At 55.4% G+C, this 22,064-nt stretch overlaps 1 protein-coding gene across 1 annotated transcript in view; it reads right to left on the reverse strand.

Moving 5' to 3' along the window:
• Positions 1 to 381: 381 nt before the first annotated feature.
• Positions 382 to 22,064, reverse strand: part of AACS (acetoacetyl-CoA synthetase) — a 55,897-nt gene continuing 34,214 nt past the window's right edge. Inside the window, exons 8-18 of the mRNA XM_019648877.1 lie at positions 20,135 to 20,282; positions 16,193 to 16,273; positions 13,831 to 13,955; positions 10,553 to 10,617; positions 10,297 to 10,419; positions 9,745 to 9,858; positions 7,925 to 8,050; positions 5,457 to 5,526; positions 4,896 to 4,954; positions 3,953 to 4,155; positions 382 to 1,608 (exon numbers count right to left, since the gene is read on the reverse strand). Of these exons, the coding sequence (XP_019504422.1) occupies positions 1,471 to 1,608; positions 3,953 to 4,155; positions 4,896 to 4,954; positions 5,457 to 5,526; positions 7,925 to 8,050; positions 9,745 to 9,858; positions 10,297 to 10,419; positions 10,553 to 10,617; positions 13,831 to 13,955; positions 16,193 to 16,273; positions 20,135 to 20,282 (1,252 nt within the window). The 3' untranslated portion in view covers positions 382 to 1,470. The remainder of the gene's footprint in view (positions 1,609 to 3,952; positions 4,156 to 4,895; positions 4,955 to 5,456; positions 5,527 to 7,924; positions 8,051 to 9,744; positions 9,859 to 10,296; positions 10,420 to 10,552; positions 10,618 to 13,830; positions 13,956 to 16,192; positions 16,274 to 20,134; positions 20,283 to 22,064) is intronic.

Here is a 22,064-nt window from a genome sequence, read left to right on the forward strand (position 1 = left end):
ATCGTGCGTCACTACACTGGCCCCAGGAGAACAGCCGGCCTCCAACTTCCTGTGACATGAGGAAAATAAGCCCTACTGGGCTGAGCCTGGGCTCTGTGACCTGCAGCCAGACACAATCCAAGTGACGCACGGCTCCTGCAATGACAAGGTAAGAGCTGCTCTATCCAGACACCGGCCCTGAGCCACGAGAGAGCCCAGGTGAGGACATTATCACCCCCTGGGGTGTGGCTTCATTTAGTCACCAGGGGCCCAGGAAATGCCCCAACCATTTGGACCAAGCATCTCCCAGGGCGCAGCCCCCGGCTGGCCCCCCTCAAAACACCCAGCTTCCCGCCCACGGAGCCAGTCGATCTCCTTCATAGAAAACACATGTGCAGTGTGTGTACATACACACATATGTTTATTTATTGCAATAAAGTCCTCATGGCACTTTCCCCCCTATATTTTTATAATCCAGAAGGAAAGGGATTCAAAAAAGTAAGACATTGGGCTTAGTTTTAAAAAATACAAAAATGAACATTATGAATCCAGGGCCTTGTTAGTATGCTGAACTGAAGAGAACATACAAACCACCCATCAGACCCGCGACACAAGGAACAGGCGCTGATGAGGGACAGTCCTCAGGTGGAGGACTGCCGCGGGGCCATGTCCCCGCAGGCCGGGCAGCTCTGTCTCCAGGGACCCGCGGTGACCCGCCACCTGGGGGGCCACCCACAGGGTGGACATCCAGTTCTTCAAATACCCACAGACAATTCACATTAAAGATTTCTAAACCATTCCAAGTCCATGAGACAGAGAGCTGCGAGTAAAGCATGAAACCCACTGGTTCTCCAGAGGAAACTGTCCGTCGGCGGGGCGGGGCCGTTTGGTGAGTGACACAGGGTTCCAGCAGGAAATGCGTGTGCTCCCTTTGTCACACAGACAATGCACGGCGGTCAGCCAGCTGACTGGTCCTGACAACCAGCTACAGGAAAATGCTATGAAGGAAGTCACACTGGGGTGCCTTGTAACATGTGGCCTGAGGGACAACGGCCAGAGCCAGAGACAAAAGTCAAGGGAAGAAAGCTGTGCACCTTAGCCGAGTGAAGGGGACCCACAGGAGGACGCTGAGGACACGATGGCTCCTTGGGGCTGTGCTGTCACCGGAACGCCAGCCAGCGCCCTCCATGCGCACACACAGGCAGACCCCCGCTCCTCCTGTGCATGCGTGCCAGAGCGCGTGTGCAAAGACACACACCCACACAGACTGCCACACACACGCCCTAAGGCCCCTGTCAGCCTCCAGGTCAGAATCCCACTTGTGCGTGTGGCGACTCAGGCAGTCCCCAGGGAACGAGAAAAACGACCTCCCCAATCCCACAGACACTAGTGCAAATCTGCTCCAAAGAACTGCGGGTGTCTAAGCGAATCCCTGAACACATAGCCGTCACGGTGCCAACACGTGTCGCAGCGAGGCTGCCCGCCGGCCACTCAGAAGCCCTGCAGCTCGGGGATGTGCTGGTACAAATCCAGGGTCTCAGGGTTCGAAAAGGACCCGCGGTGCTCCACGGCCTTCCCAGCGATCACCTGCTTCACCGCCACCTCCACTTTCTTGCCGTTGAGGGTGTACTGCCAGGAAAACACACAAAAACAGCGTTTAAACCCGAAGCAGGGAAGAAGGCAGTCGGGTCTGGTACCTCAGCACAGCCCATCCGGGAAGACCGACCTCGACCTGAGGCCTCAGGCTCTCAGCCCTAAACACAGGCGCACAGAGGGACAAGCCTTCAGCCATGGGGAACGGACGGGATTTCCGCCACTGCGTCTGGGTGACTGGGGCCCACACCTAAACCTGAGCTTGTCTCCTCGAATGCAAAATGGGGGTGACAGCACCTCCCCCCGAGGCCGTAAGGTTAAGGGAGCGACCACAGCTCTCAGAAGTGCCTCACAGTTATGCTTCATTTTTATTTTATGACTTATATTGACTTGACTACACTTTGTTATATTATAGGGCAGCGGTTCTCAACCTTCCTAATGCCGCAACCCCTTAATACAGTTCCTCATGTTGTGGTGACCCCCAACCATAAAATTATTTTTGTTGCTACTCTATAACTGTGATTTTGCTACTGTGATGAATGGTAATGTAAGTATCTTTTTGTTTTCCGATGGTCTTAGGCGACCCCTGTGAAAGGGTCGTTCGACCTCCAAAGGGGTCGCAACTCAGGTTGAGAACTGCTGTTATAGGGACTAGCTGTGACTATTATTTCACGCTTCCTATGATTTTGTCACTGGTCTGCAACCAGAAAGAGAGCTTCATCCAGCTGCCTCACCAAACTTTTGCAAAATTTTTCCTCGGAGTCATTTATCTGAGCCAGGATGAGACATTACTTTTCCTCAGAGCACACGCACTTCGTCTGTAATCCCAATGGGCTTCTGGTGGTGGCGTTAGCGTGGATAGGGGCCAGGAAGCTTCTAGAAAAACAGAGCCCTTTAATAAAGCTGCTGGTACCCTGCTCTCTCCTCTCACTGGCACTACTTTTTTTAACCTGCGATGTAATTAAAATTTATTAACTTGAGAAACTCAGAAGACGTGTGAACTAATTAAGAATCTAGCGATGGCTTCCAGGGGACTGCCTGTCACTGGTGTCATCGGCCCCTCTCGCCTTGACATGCAAGCATCTCACATGCTTTATGTGCTTCTAAGGTTTACACAGAAGCTCCGAGAACAGCTCGTGGTCTTCCTCACCTTCTCATAAATCGCTCTGTTATTCTCACGAGCAGATGAAGTTTGGGAATAACCACTCTGACAGTGAAGGACACAGGTTCTTCTCCAACAAAGGTGAAACCGAGAGGACAAACTCTAATTCCAGTTTCCCAAAATGGTCCAAATGCCGACAGAACTGATTCACTGAAGGAAAGCCTTAGACCCTCACCAGGAAAAGGCAGGAAGGGTCAGATTCAAGTACCTACAACGTCTCCACAGAGTCAGAGACAGAGGCAGAGACAGTGAGGAGAGAGACAGACAGAGAGATAGAGAGGAAGGGGCTCTGAGCACCCACACACAGTAGGCCCACCAGGAGCGCGCCCCCAGCCCTCGGCCTGGAGATGCTGTGTTGAAGGTGTTGCTACAACTTTAAGGCCAAGGGCACCGTGTCAGCCTCCTCTAGGAGTTTCAGAGTCGATGCCATCGCATCCTTCAGTGTTTCCCACGAGGCAGCCCCTCCGGTCGATCCTGCCTCTAATGGTACCTCACATGCCAACCCTGCTGTGGCAGCACCAAACGTGGCTTCACCTGGTGACCCCATCGGTGTCTGCTCCCCTCTCCTCCGTCATCGGCTACTCCGCAGGCTCAAGGGACAGCCTGGCTCGTCTGTGTATTTAGACGGCTCTGTGTGCATGCACGCGCATGTACACGCACGTACATGCATGACACGCACGCGCATGCACTCACACTCAGCTGAGAGCAGTGCAAGTTAGAGCTGCGATCCTGTCTGGGCAGACCCCCTCCCCCCACTTAGAACCTAAACAAAGCGTGCAAACGGGGGCGCCACTTTCAGCGCCTCTAAATAGATTCAAACCTTCTTTCCGCAGGGAGAGCTTAAAATGAGAAGGAGAGAGCAACAGCACCCCAGAGGCTCTTTAAAAAGTTAGAATTAATTTTCTCATTAATAATTTTGAGAACACACTAAAACGCATCAAGGAAAAGCCAGCTGGACGTGCAGGGCTGGGCCTGCTCACCCTCTGAACACCGGTCGGTGTTTAGCACAAGTTGCTTTACAATGCAATTTAGGAAGGGTTAAAAAAAAAAAAGAGAGAGACGGCAGGAAAAAAAGGGTGGCGTTGCCAGGCAACGGGGACAAACTATATATAAAGCACAAGCAAGCTCCCAGATGAGTTGCTGAGTGTGTGGGCTCGTGGGGCAATGACGGCGCTCTGGTCACGGCTGCCAGGAGGCAGAGCCCCACCGTGGCCTTACCGGGATGCCCTCAGTCTTCAGGATGAGGCTGGGCACGTGCCGGGACGACAGGCCGATGCGGATGGTGTTCTGAATGCGCTTCACCAGGTCGGGCTGGAAGGTGTGCCCGGGAGCCATCTTCAGGAAGAGGACCACCCTCTCCTCGCCGTCCTTGTTGTACTGGGGGACGCAGAGACTGTCCTCCACCTCCTCAAAGGCTTCCACTGCAGAGACAGGGCAAGGGGCCGTGTTCACACTGTCTGGCCTCAGCCGAGCCCACCCACAGGCCGGACGGGACGGCCAGGCCACCCAGCTGTTCAGGGACTGCCCATGTCTCCTCCCAGGCCTCCTGGGAAGAAGCCTGGGGTGCGGGGGAGAGATAGGCAGAGAGGGAGCTGGAGCTGGCCCTGCTGACATTCTGCAAGGAGGTCACCTATGGAGCCTGCTGGCTTTACACACTAATTTAAATATAAAAAGGAAGCGAGTCCCTTGGGTGGGGGTTGGAGGGAGGAAAGGCTGGAATCAGGTGGGTCAGGACTTCTCCACGCTGGCTGCCCAACCAGCCTTGACCTGACCTTGACCTAGGCACTCTGAAGGTCTGCAAGGGGGCCCTCTGCGCAGCCGTGAGGCCTGCTCTGCCTCTGTGTGGTGTCCTGCGTGGCGCCTGCGACCTGCGGCCACCACGCAGCCTCTGCGCTTCTGCTTCTTCACCCATAAAGGGCAGACATTAGTAAGCAGCCCGGAGATCAGCACGCGGATGGGCCGGGGCTGGGCCAGGTGGCCTCGGGATCTAAGGTTTTTGAGCGACAAGCAGCGTGGACAATGTAGGTCCTGACTGCCTGTCCTCATGCCAGGCAAATGGGAGGAGTCCTCTGGAAAGGAGGCCTCCAGGCTTCCGCGGGGACACCCCTTCCTTCCTGGGCGCCCTGAGAAGAAGAGCTCAGGAGAACGGGGAAGCGCATACCGATGTTATAGATTTCCGAACTGCCGAATCTCACTCCGTTGGGGTTGAGCGTGCCGTCACTGGAAAAGAGAAACACATGAAGCCACGGCAGGTCCCGGGTGGGGCACGCCGCAGAGGAGACGGGGGCCCGTCAGCCCCCCATCCACATGGCGACACCAGGCCCGCTCATTAAAGGCTCCTGGTCCCGACCAGCCACCCCTCTTACTCTCTCTAAACTCAAAGCTGGACATCAGGGGAGTCCCCTTCGTGTGGGAACATCTGTCACCTCACTGCCCCTTCCACCTGTACACCAGTCCCTCCCTCCCAGGTGTGGTATGGGGCCCAAGACCCACGCCCCTCCCCAGCCCGGAAGGGCTGTCGCCAGTGTGAACAGTCACTGGCCGTGCCTCGGCTGTGGGCCTTCCGCCCCATGCCCCCGTGACCACCACTTTGGGGCACAGAAACGTGGAGCAGGCCCTCAGGAAACTGGCACAGGAAGCGCCCCCTCTCCCCTGCCCGATGCCTCTGGGAGGGGTAAAGGGTGGGTGTCCAGGGAAGGGAAGCCGATGGCAGACCCCTCACCTCCGGCCCAGCATGACGATGCCCCCGGTCTTGGGGTTGATCCTACAGTAGTCGCCGTGCGCCCATACACCTGCAGGGAGGCAGAGACGCTCGGTCACACCGAGGAGCAGGGGCCCTGACCAGCTGCCCAGACGGACACCTGAGGCAGGCATGACAGCAACAGGACACTCGGCAATCAGCAATGTAACTCTCATCACCAGACACAGCCGAGGCCCGAAACGGGTGTGGTACGGGGCGGGGACCGGGCGCTGGGGGGCAGAAGTGAACCACAGCCCCTGCCCCCAAAGATGACAGGTCTACTGGGGGGCCAGGGTACACCCAGCTGACGTGCGCCAGCATTCGAGAAATGTTCCTCCTGCAGTCGCCAAAGGGCCACGGGAATTCAGACAGTGAGACCAACTCCGGCCATGCGGATAGAAACAGGAGGTCCAAGGGAGGTCAGTGGGAGCTTTGTGGGAGGGCCCTCTGAGTGGAGGCCATGATGTAGGAAGAGAGAGGAGTCTGGAGGGGCAGGGGCCACTCTCAGAACAGAATAAACAGAAGCAGCAGAACCAAGCTGGAGACTATGGCAAGCGTCCCAGTAACACAGGCTGTAACCAAGGCACCAGCCACGTGGACAGGGAGCTAACGAGCAGGTGACACCCAGGGGACATGGAGGGTGGGGGAAGAGGAAAGAATCAAAGGTGCCCTGCACCAGCCCCAGGCGGCCTGTCGTGTGCAGCTGGGTCCTGGGCTGCTGCTGCTCAGAGGGCGGCCTTCATGCTGGGCACGGCACAGCTAATATACTCAAGGAACCAACCCCAGCTTTGGACACATCCTCCAAAGCCACGCCTCATGTGGGAACCACCAGGGACAAGTACACCAGCCGGAGGCCGCCTCCTGCTGCACGGTGTCCCTGGGACACAGCCACACACGGGGCCACTGGCTCTGCAGGGACCTGGAAGTCATCAGCCACAGCAGCAGCCTGTTCGGCCGTGGCCACCCTTCTCCACGGCCAAGGGCTTCCGATCCCACTATCTTCCCTGCATTTCTCTTTCCACATTTATTCCTATCTCCCACCCACTCCCAGAAAGCATTTGAGGAAATTACCTATAAAACCAACCACACAATGGGACTACTTGAAGAGAATCCGAAACCGCGTACTGGGGGTAAGAGCGCTATAACGAAGCAATGATTTCAACTGAGTTTCCTGGCAGCCAAGGCAAAAATGGAAATATAACAGGTGACAAAGTATTTGTTTTCTCCAAGAAGGAATATCAGGGCTCCAAAAAAAGAGAAAGATTTATTCTGAGATTAGTCCTGAGAGAATTTATCACCTGAGCCCCTGTACACATAGCAGAAAGTGACAGTTTTCAGAAGGCAGAGCTGCAGATGAAGAGAGGGGTCTCCAGCCGCAGTTCTAATCCTTCTGGCCCCTCTGCCCTAAGAACCGAAGACAGGCAGGCGCCCTGCCCTCTCTCCAGGGTCATCTGAGGGACGTTTATCTCTATAATCTCTCTCTATTCTGCCCTAGTCTGTCTGCACAGCTACACACTGGCAGGACCCGAGGTGGGGCTTAAAGGCACCAGCTGGCTATCCAGTGGAAGCCAAGCTACACCTGGGGGGCGGGTGGAGGGGGCTGCTCCTGCAACTCCCGTGGGGGGAGGGGAAATGCTGGGGACAATGGCTTTCACAGCGGACGTGCAAACACACAAGGCCCAGTAGAGAGACGCGAGGACTACACGGCACATTCTATTACTTCCCCGACGGTCACCAGCCGTTTTCTGATTCTCCACATGTGGTTTATGCAGAATCAGATTACCTTTCGCGAGACTGCAGACAGCGAGTCCTTAGTATAAATAACTCCGGGACAGAAGGCTTGCTAAATTATGAACTCTACAGCAGCAATAACTCGAGGTTGCTTATGAAATAAGATAAGGAGACAAGGATCGGAGCGCTCAATAAAAGGCTTCTGTGCCTGCAGCACGGCCGTCCTCAGGGGGGTGTCAGCCTGTGTGAGAGGGCTGGGCCTGGCAGGAAACCGTCCCTGCCGCAAAGCACTCTCACTCCAATGCCTCCGCAGGGCCCGCAATGCGTGGGGGCGGAAAGGCAGAGTCCCAGGCCAGGCGCCTCTTGTACACACCCCCTTCCTCTGACAGGCAGGCACCATCCTGAGTAAGGGAGCCGGCCCTCCAGCCTTGCGCATGCCACCGGCGGCTCAGGCCCGCTCCCGTGGGGCCAAGGGGCCCTGGGCACACAGGGCGGGGAAGAGTGCACTAAGCCCAGGCGATGGTTTCATACGATGGCTTCAAGCTGAAGACGACAAGATGTTGATCCAAAGTTCCTATCTCCCCACTGGCAGAGTGAGCTGTGGGCAGCTTCACCAGGCTTTGGAGGGGTGGGTGTGGGAGGGGGACGGTGCATCTAGAATCAGGCCCAGAAGGCGCAGCTCAGGCGGGACTCAGGGCAGCTGCCTGCCCCCGACCTACCTGGGAACTTGGAGAAATATGCCTTCCGGTACTTGGTGCCACTCTCATCATTCCAGAAGTGCGTGGGCTGGCAGGGGAATGGCTTCACGCACACCAGCTCTCCGCTCTCTCCCCAAACCGCCCTTCCTGGTTTGGGAGGAAGTAAAAACCACCTGAGCACACACCACAGCCACGCTCCCCAGCACACCTGCGCGCTCTCGCTCTTTCGTCACCTGTTACCTGTTACACAGACTTCCCGACACATGCAAAGCCAGAGCTGCTCCGCAGCCACATGCCATCACCCTGCAGTGTCACTGACGGCGTCTCACTCCTCCCCGGTGACTCGCCCTCCCAACGCACTCCCCCAAACCTCCCCCTCAAATGTTTCATTAATCCCGTGTGTGTTAACACTTGTACCACGCCAACGTGCATCCCTGAACATGCACCGTCCCGTTGCATGTTTCTAACCTTGGCATAAATGGCACCCTACTGCGCACGTCCACCATCGTGCTTTGCTCTTTCAGCAAAACCTCCGGGTGACTCGTTCACACACTCCAGTCCATCCGTTGTCACTGCCGCTCCCCATGACAAACCACGCTGCTATGACTATTCCTGCACGTGGCACCTGTGTGCATGTGCAGGTCCTTCTCCCCGCACTGGAACCCCCAGATCACCGGGTACCTACGGATCTTCACCAAACTGCCTGCTAAAAAAGCTGTACTGGGTCACAGTTTCTAGCCCCAGGAACTCGCAGGCCATGGAGGCCCACAGGGAGGGCGGGACAGCGTCCCTTCCAGGGACTCGGCCCTCGGAGGCGGTGAGCCGGCTGGTCCTGTTCACCCAGCACCTCCCACAGGCGGGCACAGCAAGGCTGGACCAGAGAAACCATCTCCCTCCACTGTGTATATGCAGGGGCTTCTGATGTTTCCAACTTCTCTCCCCCTGGCTAGCTCTCCATCCCACAATAACCCCGACAGCTAAGGCGGGCAGATAACGTGCATCTGAAACCAGGCCCAGGAGAGACAGAGCAGACCGCTGGGAAGAAAGCAGACATAAGGAACAGAGCAAGTCACTCTGGGCAGCCAGGGAAAGGCCTTGTGAGAACGAGAGCTGATATCCAGAAAACGTTTTCCATGAACTGGAGGAGGAAGGAGAGCCGCTTGCTGCACCGTCCAGGCTTCCAGCCCCTAACCTGTGTGGCCCCCGCTGCTCTGCCTTTCCACCTTCCTCACGCAAACAGCGGTCGGCATCACTCCCCATTCACTCCGTCAGGTTAGAGTAACGGCAGCTACAGTGCAAACATGAACTGCAGCATAAGTCTGTGAACTTGTGCAGTGCACGCACCACACACCAGGCCCAGGGTGGTGCTGGAGACACAATCAGGCTTCGCTGATTTATAGCCAGTGGCCGCTACAGGCTACAAAGCACAAGTCTGTCCTGAGATGAGCAGGGGACCAGCCCCCAGCTCCCGCATGGGCCTCGTCAAGGTCAGGGTGTCGGGCTGGGCAGGCAGTGAGGCTGCCTCAGCAGCGTCTGCAAGGCCTGGATGCCAACACATACACACGCCCACCGGCTGTGCCTGAGCACCAGCTCTCCGTCCGTCCATGCTCCGGCCCAACACCTACTTCTCAGGTGGGCAGGCTAACGGGGGCTGGGGACAGGAGCCCAGCAGCTATTAAACTGGGCTGGGAGGACATCAATCTGCAAGTGAGAGGGGCCGCCCCTCTCAGACAGCGGGGTTCCGGAGAACTGACCCCGCGCAAACGTACACACACATCCACGTGCATCCAAGTGACCACTCACGCCAAGTAACAGAAAAGCAACGGCGGGCAAGGCCATACCTTCCTCGTCCCACGCCTCCACGGCCATGCCCAGGTTCCGTGCCTGAATCTCCCCTTTGTACACGGGGAGGGAAGGGTTCTGGCCCATGAAGCAGGAGATGATGTCGGTGCCACCTGTGACAATGACAAGGGAGATTCAAACGTCAGGGGACTGGCACAGACTGCTTATGTTTTTCATTAGCAGGGAGCAAAGGAGCAAGACCCCAAAGGACAAATATCTACCACTTTTTCTCCAGGTGAATACTGACAAATTCCCTGACAGGTGGAGCTTCTTTTCAGGGAGAAATGGGCAAGGTGATTTAGACACTGGAGCGAACTTCCCTGGTCTGGGTCGCTTCCTTTCGCCCGAGTCTCCCTGCTGGAGGGGTGGTCACCCTGGAAGTCAGGACCCAGGCTCATGGAAAATGGACGCTTCGCCCCCGCTTCGAGCCACCCCGCAGGTGTTGCTGTGTCAGAGAGTGTGCACGCTTTGGCGGACCAGCTTGGACGTGTCCCCACGTCCCCTGACTCATGCAGGACACCCCTCCCGGTGGCAGCACACAGGAGCCATACCTGAGATGGAGCCCAGGAGGACGCTGCTCTTGATACACCTGTACACGTACTCATAGCTCTGGGCTTTCAGCGGGGAGCCAGTGGACAGGATCGTGTGAAGAGTCTGGAGGCTGTGGGTTTCCACTAGGGCGAAGAATCAGCAAAAGATTAGGACGACATGCGGTGCCGTTGGCCTGGCCTGGCGCAGGAACTGGGTGGCACGGCGGGTGTGGTTTCCTCGGCTGGCAGTCTGGGAGCAGACGCCGACAGGACTCACCTGGCTTCATGTTTCTTTCTTCGAGCACCGACAGCCACTTGGCACCCGTCCCGAGGATGGTGATGCTGAGGGCACAGGAGGGAAAGAAAACACCAGAAACGCTGCAGGATTCTTTCTAAAATGAGTGGCTCGTTTCCGACACGCGTGCAAAATCCAAGACACGTCATTTTCCTGGACTAATACTTCATATTTAGTGGGACACAAGTCACAACAGCTATGTTTCCTTGGGTACAGCAGCGACAGGGCCTCACACGACTCCAGCGTGCTGGGCACCGGGCTCCCGTGAGGACTGGGCTCTACTGAAAACTATCCTTTCCACACAGACCCAGTGTCTCCCCAGCTGCAGACTACTTTCTCTGGGGGGGCCGAAGGGGGCCACAAAATCAAAATGAAAAACGCCCAGACGTGTGAGATTCTAACCTCACGCGCTCACCGTCCAATGGCGTGCAGAGGGCGAAGGGTCTCGGGGAGCACAAGTGCCGCACTTGGGATTCTTGGCCCGTCCCTGTGTCTCAATTAAGCTCACACTTTCACGAAACCTAGAAAATGGCAGCTCCTCTCTTTTCGAACACGTAGAATCTACTACAGTCATTTACACCAGTGTTCACGCTCAGAAAACCACACAGTACGTTGAGTATAAATCATTGTGTTTTGAAGGGGAGAGTGCTATTTAATATTCTATTTCCTTCCTCGGCTGACACATAAACTCTGTCTTCCTGGGAGAATGTTTTCTCTTGGGAGCTCACAGGAGGCTATAAAGCCAAGGCCTGTCCTCACCTCTCTGGGCAGTTAAGCCTCACCCTCACACCTGGGTGATGAGCTCTGATGCGAAGAGGCAACGGAACACAGGGCATTGGGTGACTCGGGGCTGGCTGGGCAGGAAGTGGCCAAATCAACAGCAGGGTAGCGCCCCCTCAAGACTACTGTTCTCTTACTCTCTGCACCAGGACCCCCCTGCCACCCACAAACCCACCATTAAAGCCTCGGGCACCTGTTCCCTAGAGATGCTTGTTTCGGGAGGTGGGGCTGTGGGGAGCAGGAAACAGACACGCTTCTCCCACCATCTCCCTCACCCCCACCCCCACCCGTCCCGTGTTTATTTCATAAACTTAAATAATCTGGTGAACTAACTGCGATCATCTCTAAGGATGAGCTGTCACCCCTTTGGGAATATCTATATTTAACAGGAGACCAGGGACCCCATCCCCCTCTGATGGGGAGCACCAACCCTGGACAGCAATGACTGTCCCCGGCCATAGGTACAGAGATCCTGTCACCAAGCGCACCAAAACAGCATGCGGAATTTGTCCTCATCCCCCACTCCACCCCAAAACCACACGTGTTTTATTCTCTTGTCCTCCACACCCTCCCAAACCAATGGCTCTCTGTGGTTCTAAAGAGTGTTTCAGTCAGAGGTGTACGTCCATGCACCTGACCTTGGCAGTGGGTTAGGGCCCTGAGACAGTATTCCCGGGCCTGAGTCACAAGCCTGCTTGTCTGCAGAGCTGGCAAGGTCTCCCCATCTATCTTCAGGGCTTACATAACACGGTTTCAAAACACATTTAGTTCACAAAGTGCGGGAACCCTTGTGTGGGCACTCAGCGCTGCGTATTTTTAGGGAGTACATTGGGAATCACCCCACAAGGAATGAGGCAACTTCTCAGCTCCAAAAGCACTGGGACCCTAAACTCCCCCGACCCGCCCCCCCAGAGTCCTTCAAGGGTCATGTGCAGACAGGCCACAGACAGCCCCTCTCAGGCCACCCCTCCCTGGCCTGGAGCACCCCACCAGCCTAAGACCCGGGTTCCCCGCATCTGCCCTCCCCCCCAGAATTCATTCCCCACACAGAATATTGAGCTTTAAAGACACAAACCAGACCTTGTCACTCAAACATTCCAACAGTGCCCTGCTTCACAGAGGGAAACCGCCCCCTGTGAGCACAGCCTGGAGAGCCCCTCCCCCACCCCCACGTCCACTCTTCACATTCGGGCCACAAGGGGCCCTTCCAGCTTCCCTCACACACCAATCTCAGTCCCACGGGGCCTCGGCGTGGACCGTCCCCCAGTCCTAACATTCAGGCCCCAGCCCCAGTGCTGTCCCCTCCGCGGGGCCTCCCTGACCCCAGACCTACAGAGGCACTTCTTTCTCCTCTCCTTACCTTCCCCCATCCCAGTGCCAGCCTCATGAGGACAGGGCCCTGCTCGTTGGGGCCACCGCCTGGCGGGGAGCAGAGCAGACACCCAAACATGCGGAGGGTGCGGGAAGAACATGACACACGCCTGCCCAACGAGCTCACTCAAAGAGGAGCTTGCTCACGCATCCCAGCGCTCCATCTGGGAGACCTGACCACAGTGTGCCCACCGGGAGACAGCTGGCACAGGCGACTTCGAGGCTTGGCCGGTTACTAGCAAAACCTGATCAGAATACCCCAGCGTTCCAGCCCTAACCCTGACCACAAAATTCCCCTGGCCACACATACTCTCCTGCACACCCAGGAACGTGCATATATATCGTCACACGCTTATGCATGCGCACACGCACACGCATTCGCCACGTACTAAAGGGGAAAAAACTTAGCGCCATCCACGTTCCTGGGGATTTGATTAACCTTCCTCCGGAAACAAGCTCATTGGGAAAGAACCTTCCTGGCTAATAGCATGAGCCAAATGTCAGGATTTAAATACTTCCCAGGCTGAGTGGGCAAACTTATATTTAAAATATTAATGGCCAAGGGTTTTAAAATGTTAGCAGCTCCTTGGTTCCCCACTGTGCGCAGGTGGAAACTTAAAGCAATTAGGCCGGCTCAGAGCGCGGCTGACTTCCGACCCCTGGGGCTCTGCTGGCTCCCATGTTCCCATTCCTGAAAACATGACCAAGTAGGTCAGCAGTGGCCAGAACCGCAGTGCCGAGAATGTGTCCACCCATCATGACTAATTCATCAGCAGAGAAAGCAGCGATGAAACAGGGTCCTCTGACGGGGTCTGAGTGACGACGAGGAAGGGAATGAGGTTGGGAAGGGACCGCTTTCTCCTTCCCCGTTTTCATAATCCTTGGGAGGGGCACCGGCACTGCCTTTGAACTGGCCTCTGCCTCTGCTGTTAGCATTCCCACCTGTCACCCAACCAAGAAAGCCCCTCGGAGCATTCTTGTGAGGGTTCAAGAACACCCCAGGAGACAGCGGGCTGGCACTGAGGGGCAGCTGATGACAGGAAGGACTCCCCTCCTCGTGACTGGGCTCAGGAGAAAGGCGGGTGGGACGTCCAAACATTGGTACCTACCCTATCCTGTCGACCAGGTCCCACAGCACGTTGGGCGTGGGCACCAGGGGGGAGCCGTCGTACAAGACCACAGCCGCGCCCGTGGCCAGAGCAGACACCATCCAGTTCCACATCATCCAGCCGACCTGGAACAGACCGAAAGGCAGTGTCAACCAGGCGCTGGCCAGCTCCCCTCACCTGCATCCCTCAGCCTCTCACCTCCCTAGAAAACCGTCGAAAACTGAGCCAAACGCTGGCAAGAACGGCCCGTTTCAGATGCACGAGGCTTTGCCCCAGCAACTCCACATCAGGAGTTTACCATCCAGCTGTTAAAGCTGGTGAGTAAGGGACCCAGCACGGGCTGGCTCAGCCGGGTGGGGCCCGCAGAAACCACCCCCAGCCTGCTTCACGGGAAAATGCAACTGTCCAGTCCTTCGCACACAGGATGCTTCCAGGAAAAGAGAAATACTTTGAGAAAAATGCTCCAGATTTTCGAGTCCTTCCACTGTCCCACATGCGGGGAGGGAGAGAGCAGAGATCTGGGCTAAATCCTGCTGCTGAAACAAACCTGAATCCCTTGGCCGAAGCCTCTTGACTTACGTCCGGGCACACACAGAGATGAGGCCACCTGCGCACGTGCACGCCTCAAGAGCACTGCCAGCTCCCCTCCTATTATATATCTGCCTGGTCCTGGGTCTGTCTCCAGGGGCACAGCCGGGGCCCTGGGCAATCACCTCCCAGCTTAGGGACGCACCTCCAGCATTCCATGCCCTTAAAAACTCAGCACAAAGTCATCATCCAGGAAACAGAGCTAAATCATCTTGGAACCTTCTGATATTTGCAGTCTTGGAAAAAGCCAATTCTGAGTTTTCCTCCCCTGGGATAAAACACAGCTTCCTTTAACTTGACCTAACCTTTCATCATTCAACATTCAACAAGGACAGGAATATCTCCAATCCCTTGAACTCAAGCTTTGGTCTGATGATGCATATTTTACACTGAGCGACCGAGCTTGCAGGAGGCAGGACCCCATCCATCCCGTTTCCCGCCACAGTCCCAACGACTTCTGACACAGAGAAGGGACTCTAAGGACATCAGTTTCTGCTGTGTCCTGTTTGCTTTTTCTTGGCCACCTGAACCCCTTGCCTTATTTGGGGAATGCTGCAGCCTTTGCAGGATCCCAGTGCCGATACCTCAGCAAGAAGCACCATGGCCAGACATTTCCTTGGCCGGCTTCTCAGGCAGCTGGGACGTGACCTGGGCTCAGCCAGCAGGTAGACCAGCGAGGACGCATGGGCAGAAAAGAACTCTCCCGTCAGGGCAGAGGCTTGGCATGCTGGCAGCGTGAACCTCATGTCCACACACCGGGCAAGGGCAGGGAGCCTGGTTCTGCAATATGGGGGCAGCTCCAGTCTCACTGTGTAGCCTCCCTCGGGCCCCGCCTGGTTGCCACATCTGGGTCCCCAGCTACCACAGTAAGTGGGTGAGCCACCTGCATACATTTCCTATTGCTGTTGTAACAACTGCCGCAAACTTGGTGGCCTAAGACACAAATTTATTATCTGAGCGTTCCAGAGGTCAGGAGCCCAAAATCAAGGTGTCAGCAGGGCTGTGTTCTTTCTGGAGGCTCATGGGAGGGTCCTTGTTGGCCTCCCAGCTTCTAAAGGCTCCATTCCCTGTCTCATGGCTCCATATTACTCCAATCTATGTTTCTGCCATCACACCTCCTCGCTAACTCTGACCCTCCTGCCTTCCTCTTATAAGGACCCTTGTGATCACATTGGGCCGCCTGGGTAGTCCAGGAAAACCGCCATCTCAAGATCCTATACTTAATCACATCTGCAAAGTGCCCTTTGCCAGTAAGGTCACACATCCTCAGATTCTGAGATTAGGGCGTGGTCACCTTTGGGGCAGTTGTTCTGCCCCCAGGCCACCCGCTGCCTTCCCGTAAATTCCCGCTTGAATCAGGCAGACACTTCCTATTGCACACAGCTAAGAAGTGACAATCCTCCAGACATCTTCAGTAAGTTCCTGTCCCACTGGCTGGCTGCAGATCTCAGTCATGTGACTCTCACCCCTCGCCTCTAGAGGCTCGAGGGACTGAAGTGGTAGTGTCCTTGGTTTCTTGAGAATTTCCAATGCACCTGGCATTCCAGAGGGCAGGCCAAAGTACCCAATGACAATGTGGTGCCCAGACTGGGGTCACAGCCTGGGGTCTGCTGTGCTTCTTGATATTAACACGTGCGACGGGAAAAGCCAACAGGTAAGGAAAGCCCAAAGCCTGGCTGCCCGGAAGGAACCAAAGCTGTCTGAGGAGGGAAGCGGGGCAGGGGGCACCCCTCTCAGCACAGCACCCCACTTGGTGTCTTACGAAGCTGCTCACCGTGCTGTAATACAAGATGATGTCGCTGCTGGTCATGTTGCCGTGAAGAACGTGTTCCTTCAGGTGCTGGATGAGGGTGCCCTGCGGGGGGAGAAGAGACGCCGCGTGAGAGGTGCTGGCTGCTCGGAGGCGCCCTGCACGGAGGAGGCGCGCCGACACAGACTCACTGCTCGCGGGGCGCAGCAGTAAACCTCCGTTTTCTTTCCCCCAGGAAGCCGACTTTGCGCATCCTCGCCTCGATGGGCGATGCGCCAGTGTCACCCTGACCCCTGAGAGTCGCTGATGGGCTCCTGCCGGCCTGTGAGCTCTGGGCACCAGGGTATCAGCATCGTCAGGGGACCCGCAAACCTCAGGCAGAGGGGAGTGAAGGTTACTGAGGGGAGAGTCACAATTAAGATAAGGTCAAAAGGCTGGGGGCTCAGTGCACCTCTCACCTCTAGAACGGGGCACCAGGAGCCTTGTCCCCTCATGATGGACAGGCCAGGGAGGTGGCAGGACAAAGCCATGGCCGGGATGCACAGCTGCTACTGCGCAGGCACTCTCTGCCGGCCTCGGATCAGAACTCAGGGCCACCTGGGCCAGCGGACATCACAGAAACCCTGCTCTCAGCTCAAACCAACACCCAACTGGACCGCCTCCCTTCACCCCTACACACAGTCTATTAGTTTTTATTTTCATGTTTAATAAGCAGTCCAAAATTCTAAAGCGAGCACGGGGAGCAGCCTCCCTCTCCCCCACCCTGCACCCAGGCCTCCTAAGCAGCCGGTGACACCGTTTTCTGGGTTTATTTCCAGTATACAGGTATTCCTTGCCTATCAGCATCTATTGATTTATGCTGGCTTTTTACTTGCACACATTGTCTTGCACTTTGCTTTTCCCTCTTAACATAACTTGGAGCTCTTTACCAGTACACAGAGAGCTTCCTCGTGGTGTTTCACAGCTGTATAGTATTCCACTGCCCACGCCCCACGCGCTCCAAGCAACTGTGTCTGCCTGCAGTTGACAGGAAGGACCGGAAGCGTCCTATCACCAAGCACATTCCAGACAGCAGAGCAAGTGGCCCTGCACCAGCCGCTAAACTCTCGCCTCAGTTTTCCCATCTTTGCAATGGGGCTCCATAAACGATCCTGACGCTAGACTGGGGATGCCCTTCTGAGGCCCCTGAGAAGGGCCAGACTTCAGTCTGACCCACAGATGGCAGCACCTGGCTGGTGGCAATGGGGCCCCCGGTTGTTTAGGAACTATCGGGGCTGAAGCAAGAACCCACAGATTAAAATCGGCCTTTACGACCCTCATCGTCCCCAAAAGGAATGAAAAATAAGCCAATAGGAAGAGACAATCCCTTTCAAAGCTCAACAGAAACAATCCTGCCCAACAAATTCTCTAATTCTAGAGCCAGAACTCTTATTTCAGAGTCTGCTGTGAACAGCTGCCCTCGTGACGGGCCACACAGGGGGGTCCCTGCAGAAGGCAGCAGGAAGACTGCAGCAGGGACAGGCCCCTCCCGAAGCTTCCGCAAGGCCAGCTGCAGTCCCTTGGAGCCGAGCCTCCGGTGAGTGCATGGTGGGGTCAGGGCGGGCATGGGCTTCGAGGAAAGTTCCACGATGCACACTGTTCTCACTCGGAGGGCTGGGCAGTCACTAGGGGACAACAAGCTTTCAGGAACTCTTTCGATGAACGCTAACTGTTCACACACCGAATCCACTGCGAGGACCAGGGCTCCCAGACTACGTGAACCTGCAGCAAACCCCCGCTCCCATTTTCTTTCTTACTTAAAAATCGGCATTTAATTTCAATCTAGATCTTCGCCTAGCATGGCCTATTTATACCCTACACTGCTCGTGTTCATTATCCTCACCCTCTCAGGGGGCACAAACAAGCCAGGCTTTGCTTCTCTCTCAAGAATCTCTCTGTACGGACCTTAATCCACATCAGTAGCTTTCCCTGTAATTTCTAAATAGTCGCAGCCGAGTCTGAGGGAGAGGCAGTACCAACAGCATGGTTTTGTGGCCTCAGGCAAGGGGCGTAATTTAATTTAAAAAGGAGGAAGAGGGACTGCCTTCTGAGACCTTTAATGGACTTAGAAATCAAACCACCAATCCAGGAACAAGCCCCTCCCCCAATAAACCAGGGGACCCACCAGGTGTCCCCTCACTGTGGCCCCTCACCTTGCTATTATCAAGGTGCCTGTCAAGGTGACTCTTTAAAACACACAAGCTGCTTACCTGGAGACGCAGGAGCCTAGTGGAGATAGAATAAGTATAATTTTTCCTGATTTTTCCATACTTTAAATATACCAGGCACAATGATTTTATGAGCAGACTACATTATATCTAATACGCTTTTATGTTCCTCTCCTAAAAAAGTGGCATTCACTGTGCAAAAGCCCTAAAAATAAAAGTACGGTTAGGCATGTCAGCTTCTCCTAAAATGTCTGTTGTTTTGCCACACACGCCCTCCCTCGGCGGCAAGGTTTCTAAAAATGGTCGCCTCAGTGGCTGGTTAACAGGCCTCTGACCAGGCGGACCCCGGGCTCCCCTCCCCAGGGAAAACGTGACTCCAGCAAGCACAGTGAATGACATCACAGACTGCATACGGCCCTGACTCGACTTAGTAAAATAGGGTGCTTTCAGCTACAAAGACAACTCCCTCCACGAGAAGGCACCTGGGTTTGGCCGGCGTTACTTCCAGGAGCAAAGCCTTAGCCCTGGATGCTCTCCCCTTGCCCCCCCCCCAGCCTGGGGTTTCCTGAGAAACCACCCACTGTGTATGAACATGGGCTCTTGGCATATATCTGGCGGTTTTATTTCATAACCTGCAGTCAGACCTTCAGTGAGTCCAAATCCAGGTAATAAGGAAGGACGCTCACTCATTTCCCTGTTCTGATGGAGTCGCTCTGGGAAAAGCTGTGTAAGGCTTTAAAGTGACTCAGATGGTGGGCCGGCCGAGTGTCACGTTGGGTAAGAGCTGGCTTGGGACGCCAGAGGGCCCAGGTTCGGATCCCACATATGAGAGCCAGTGACACTGCCCTCTACAGCTAAGGTGCTGAACAACAGCTCAACCTGGAGCTGGGCAGCCGTGAGTCACCGGCGATGGTGTAGGCTGCAGCCCCTGTGGCAGTGGGTTGCCATGGGCTACCGTGTGTAGCCAGCAGCCAGTGTGAGCGGCCAGCAGCCAGTGTGAGCGGCCAGCAGCCAGTGTGAGCGGCCAGCAGCCGCCGTGAGCGGCCATCCAGAAGCCGGCGACTGACTGCCTCGCCTGGGAAGAGCACAATGATGGTGCCAACTTGGGCCAGTGAAGCAACGTCCTCCACAACTAGACTGAAGAACAAGACGACAGCAACTTGTCTGTTCCCCTTCCCCCAATTCCCCAAAAAATCTTAAAAATAAATAAATAAATAATAAAGTGACTCAGATGGAAATGGTTCCTTTTTATGGAAGGAATTCAAAGTGCTTCTATGTATAGAAAACCTCTGTAAAGCTAAATGAGCTAGAATAAGAAATTCTATATTTCCTTTTCAAATACCGCCATCTTATCAAGCAGTAGCTGCGAGCTGTTTGAGAACATGAGGCTTCTTGACTTGGATAATTCTCTTCTCCTAAGGAGGGGAGAGGGGTGGGGAGGGCTATGACAAGGTTAGACCACGATCCTGCAGGTTTTCTCCTTCCTACAGGCTAAGCCAACTGTGGGGTGAACTGGGAAGTTGGCTGTGGAGGGAGCTGCAAAGCAGGCCGGGCAAGAAGCCCAGGGTGATGGAGACATAGCGCTAGGGGCCTGGAGCGCCCTCCCCGACCCCGTGGTGCCTGGCACCGCAGCAGTACCGGGGACAGCAGATGTCCATCGGCCAGGCTCCATTCTAGATTTCCGACAGGCACCCCGCTTGCACGCTGGAACCATGGGGGTGGGGGTGGGGCGCCTGGCACCCCATGGACAAAGACCTACCCCGGCGGAATGCACCATGCATTTGGGCGCTCCGGTGGTCCCCGACGAAAACATGATGAAGAGAGGGTGGCTGAAGGGCAGCTGCTCAAACTCCAGCTGAGGCACCTGCTCCCCTCTCCCGGTCGCAAGAAAGTCATCCAGAAACACGCTGTGGGCAAAATGCATGGGAACAAACAGTGAATGCTCGGCACGCTGGCCGGTCGCGAGCCCTCCCAGGCTCAGGCCCCTCCAGCCCACCTGGGTGAGAGCTTGGGCTCCGGGGAAACTAGCCTGGAGGGGAATTCAGCAAGTGATGGTTTCAGTTGAGGTTAAGTTGCTGTATTGGCACCATGGACAGGGCCAGGCTGTCCCTTCAGAGAACCAGTGAAGCGCTTTTAATAATCACTGTGGGAAGGCTCACTCGCAGTTCACACGCTGCTGTTTGTAAGCAACCTGCTTACAAAAGAGCCCAGGCTCCTTTCCGGCTTGCTGCCGACCATCTCATTAGCAGGCCCTTGTTTCCAGTCGCCCAAAGGGAAGCCCTGGCCGCGTGGGTCTGAATTCCTACGCTTTTCCCATGAGGAGAAGCTGGGGAAGGAGGTGTGAGGTTCGAGAGCTTTTCTGATACAAGAGGCTCATAGGAGGAAGGTGAGGCGGAGATCTGAAAAGTACAGTTTTTAAGACAGAGGCCGTGCCAGGCAAACATCACGTGTTGTCCTAGTTTACCCTGTCCTTAGGGTGCACAACAGCTAGACACAAATATTTGTCCAGGAACAAATACAATTAAGCCCAGCGAATGACTATCGCCCAAGAAACCTGCCTCGCCTTGTCCCCAAAGCTGACAGACATAAAGCATCCATGCAAGTCGCCAGGAAGACCTGAAGGGGGCACAAACAGGATATTGTTTTCTGAGCAGAAACAGGGCAGCCGAAGCCAAAAAAAAACGTTTTGGGAGAGGCAGGTTTTTGACTTTGAAACCAGCAAAAAGATGGATCCCAAAACACTGGCCCGATTCCTCCATTGGTTTACAAGGGGGAAGAATGGAGGAAGATAAAAAACCAAAAACATAGTTTTGACAAATGGAACCTTCTTTCTTTCAAGGAAGGGAGAGAGGTCAGCGAAACTCAGCCCGCAGCAGTTTGCAAAGGATGACTGCTCGGAAACACAGATGCCCGCGTCCTGCAGCGGGGACTATGCCATTGTGCAGGGGAGGCGCCCTCAAAGATGGATGTGTCCTGGGGGAGGCGTGGCGGTTTAAAGGGCATCGAAATAGCTCATCTCCGAACGGTAAACAAAGTCTCCTGCTCCAGAGTCCCAGGAAACCGATGCACTGTAGGACTTTCCAGCCAATGGAAGCCCCACTCCAGCCCCACCTCCCCTGTGAATCCCATTTACACAGCGTGCCCAGTCTAATGGGTGCGTCCGCAGAGAAAAGGCCTTTCTTTCCAACGGTTGGTAAGTCACAGAAAATACCGAGTGCTTTTGTTGCTCTGCTAAAAATGAAAAGTGCCAAGGGTGGGTATCCACTCCAGGCCTCCACACACAGGCACACACGTGTTTTCAGTTTTTCTACGGCAGCCAGCGATCCAAAGGTGAACGGCAAGGGGGTCTGACATGCCGGGTTTACGAGGGGTGGTTTCGCACTGTATGGAGCTAAATGAAGTGGCTAACGGGCTTCCCTTGGATTCTGGCACTTCGTATCAATTACTGATCAACACATTCAGGAGAACCAAAGCCTGGCACCCTGGGGCCAGTGAGCCCGTCCGCTTCTCCTCCTGGCCTTGGTGCTTTTCGCACCCCTCCATCAAAGCAGGGAGCCGTTCAGCCCTCTCTCCCCTACCTCCTGTGTCCCCACTCCTGGTCAACAGAACTACCATTCATCCCAACACTCAAGCCAGAAATCTGGAAATTTCCTACGTTTCTTCCTTCTTATTCGCCTCCAGCCCCCGCC

The sequence above is a fragment of the Hipposideros armiger genome, unplaced genomic scaffold, assembly GCF_001890085.2.
Source record: "Hipposideros armiger isolate ML-2016 unplaced genomic scaffold, ASM189008v1 scaffold_128, whole genome shotgun sequence".
Taxonomy (NCBI): Eukaryota; Metazoa; Chordata; class Mammalia; order Chiroptera; family Hipposideridae; genus Hipposideros; species Hipposideros armiger.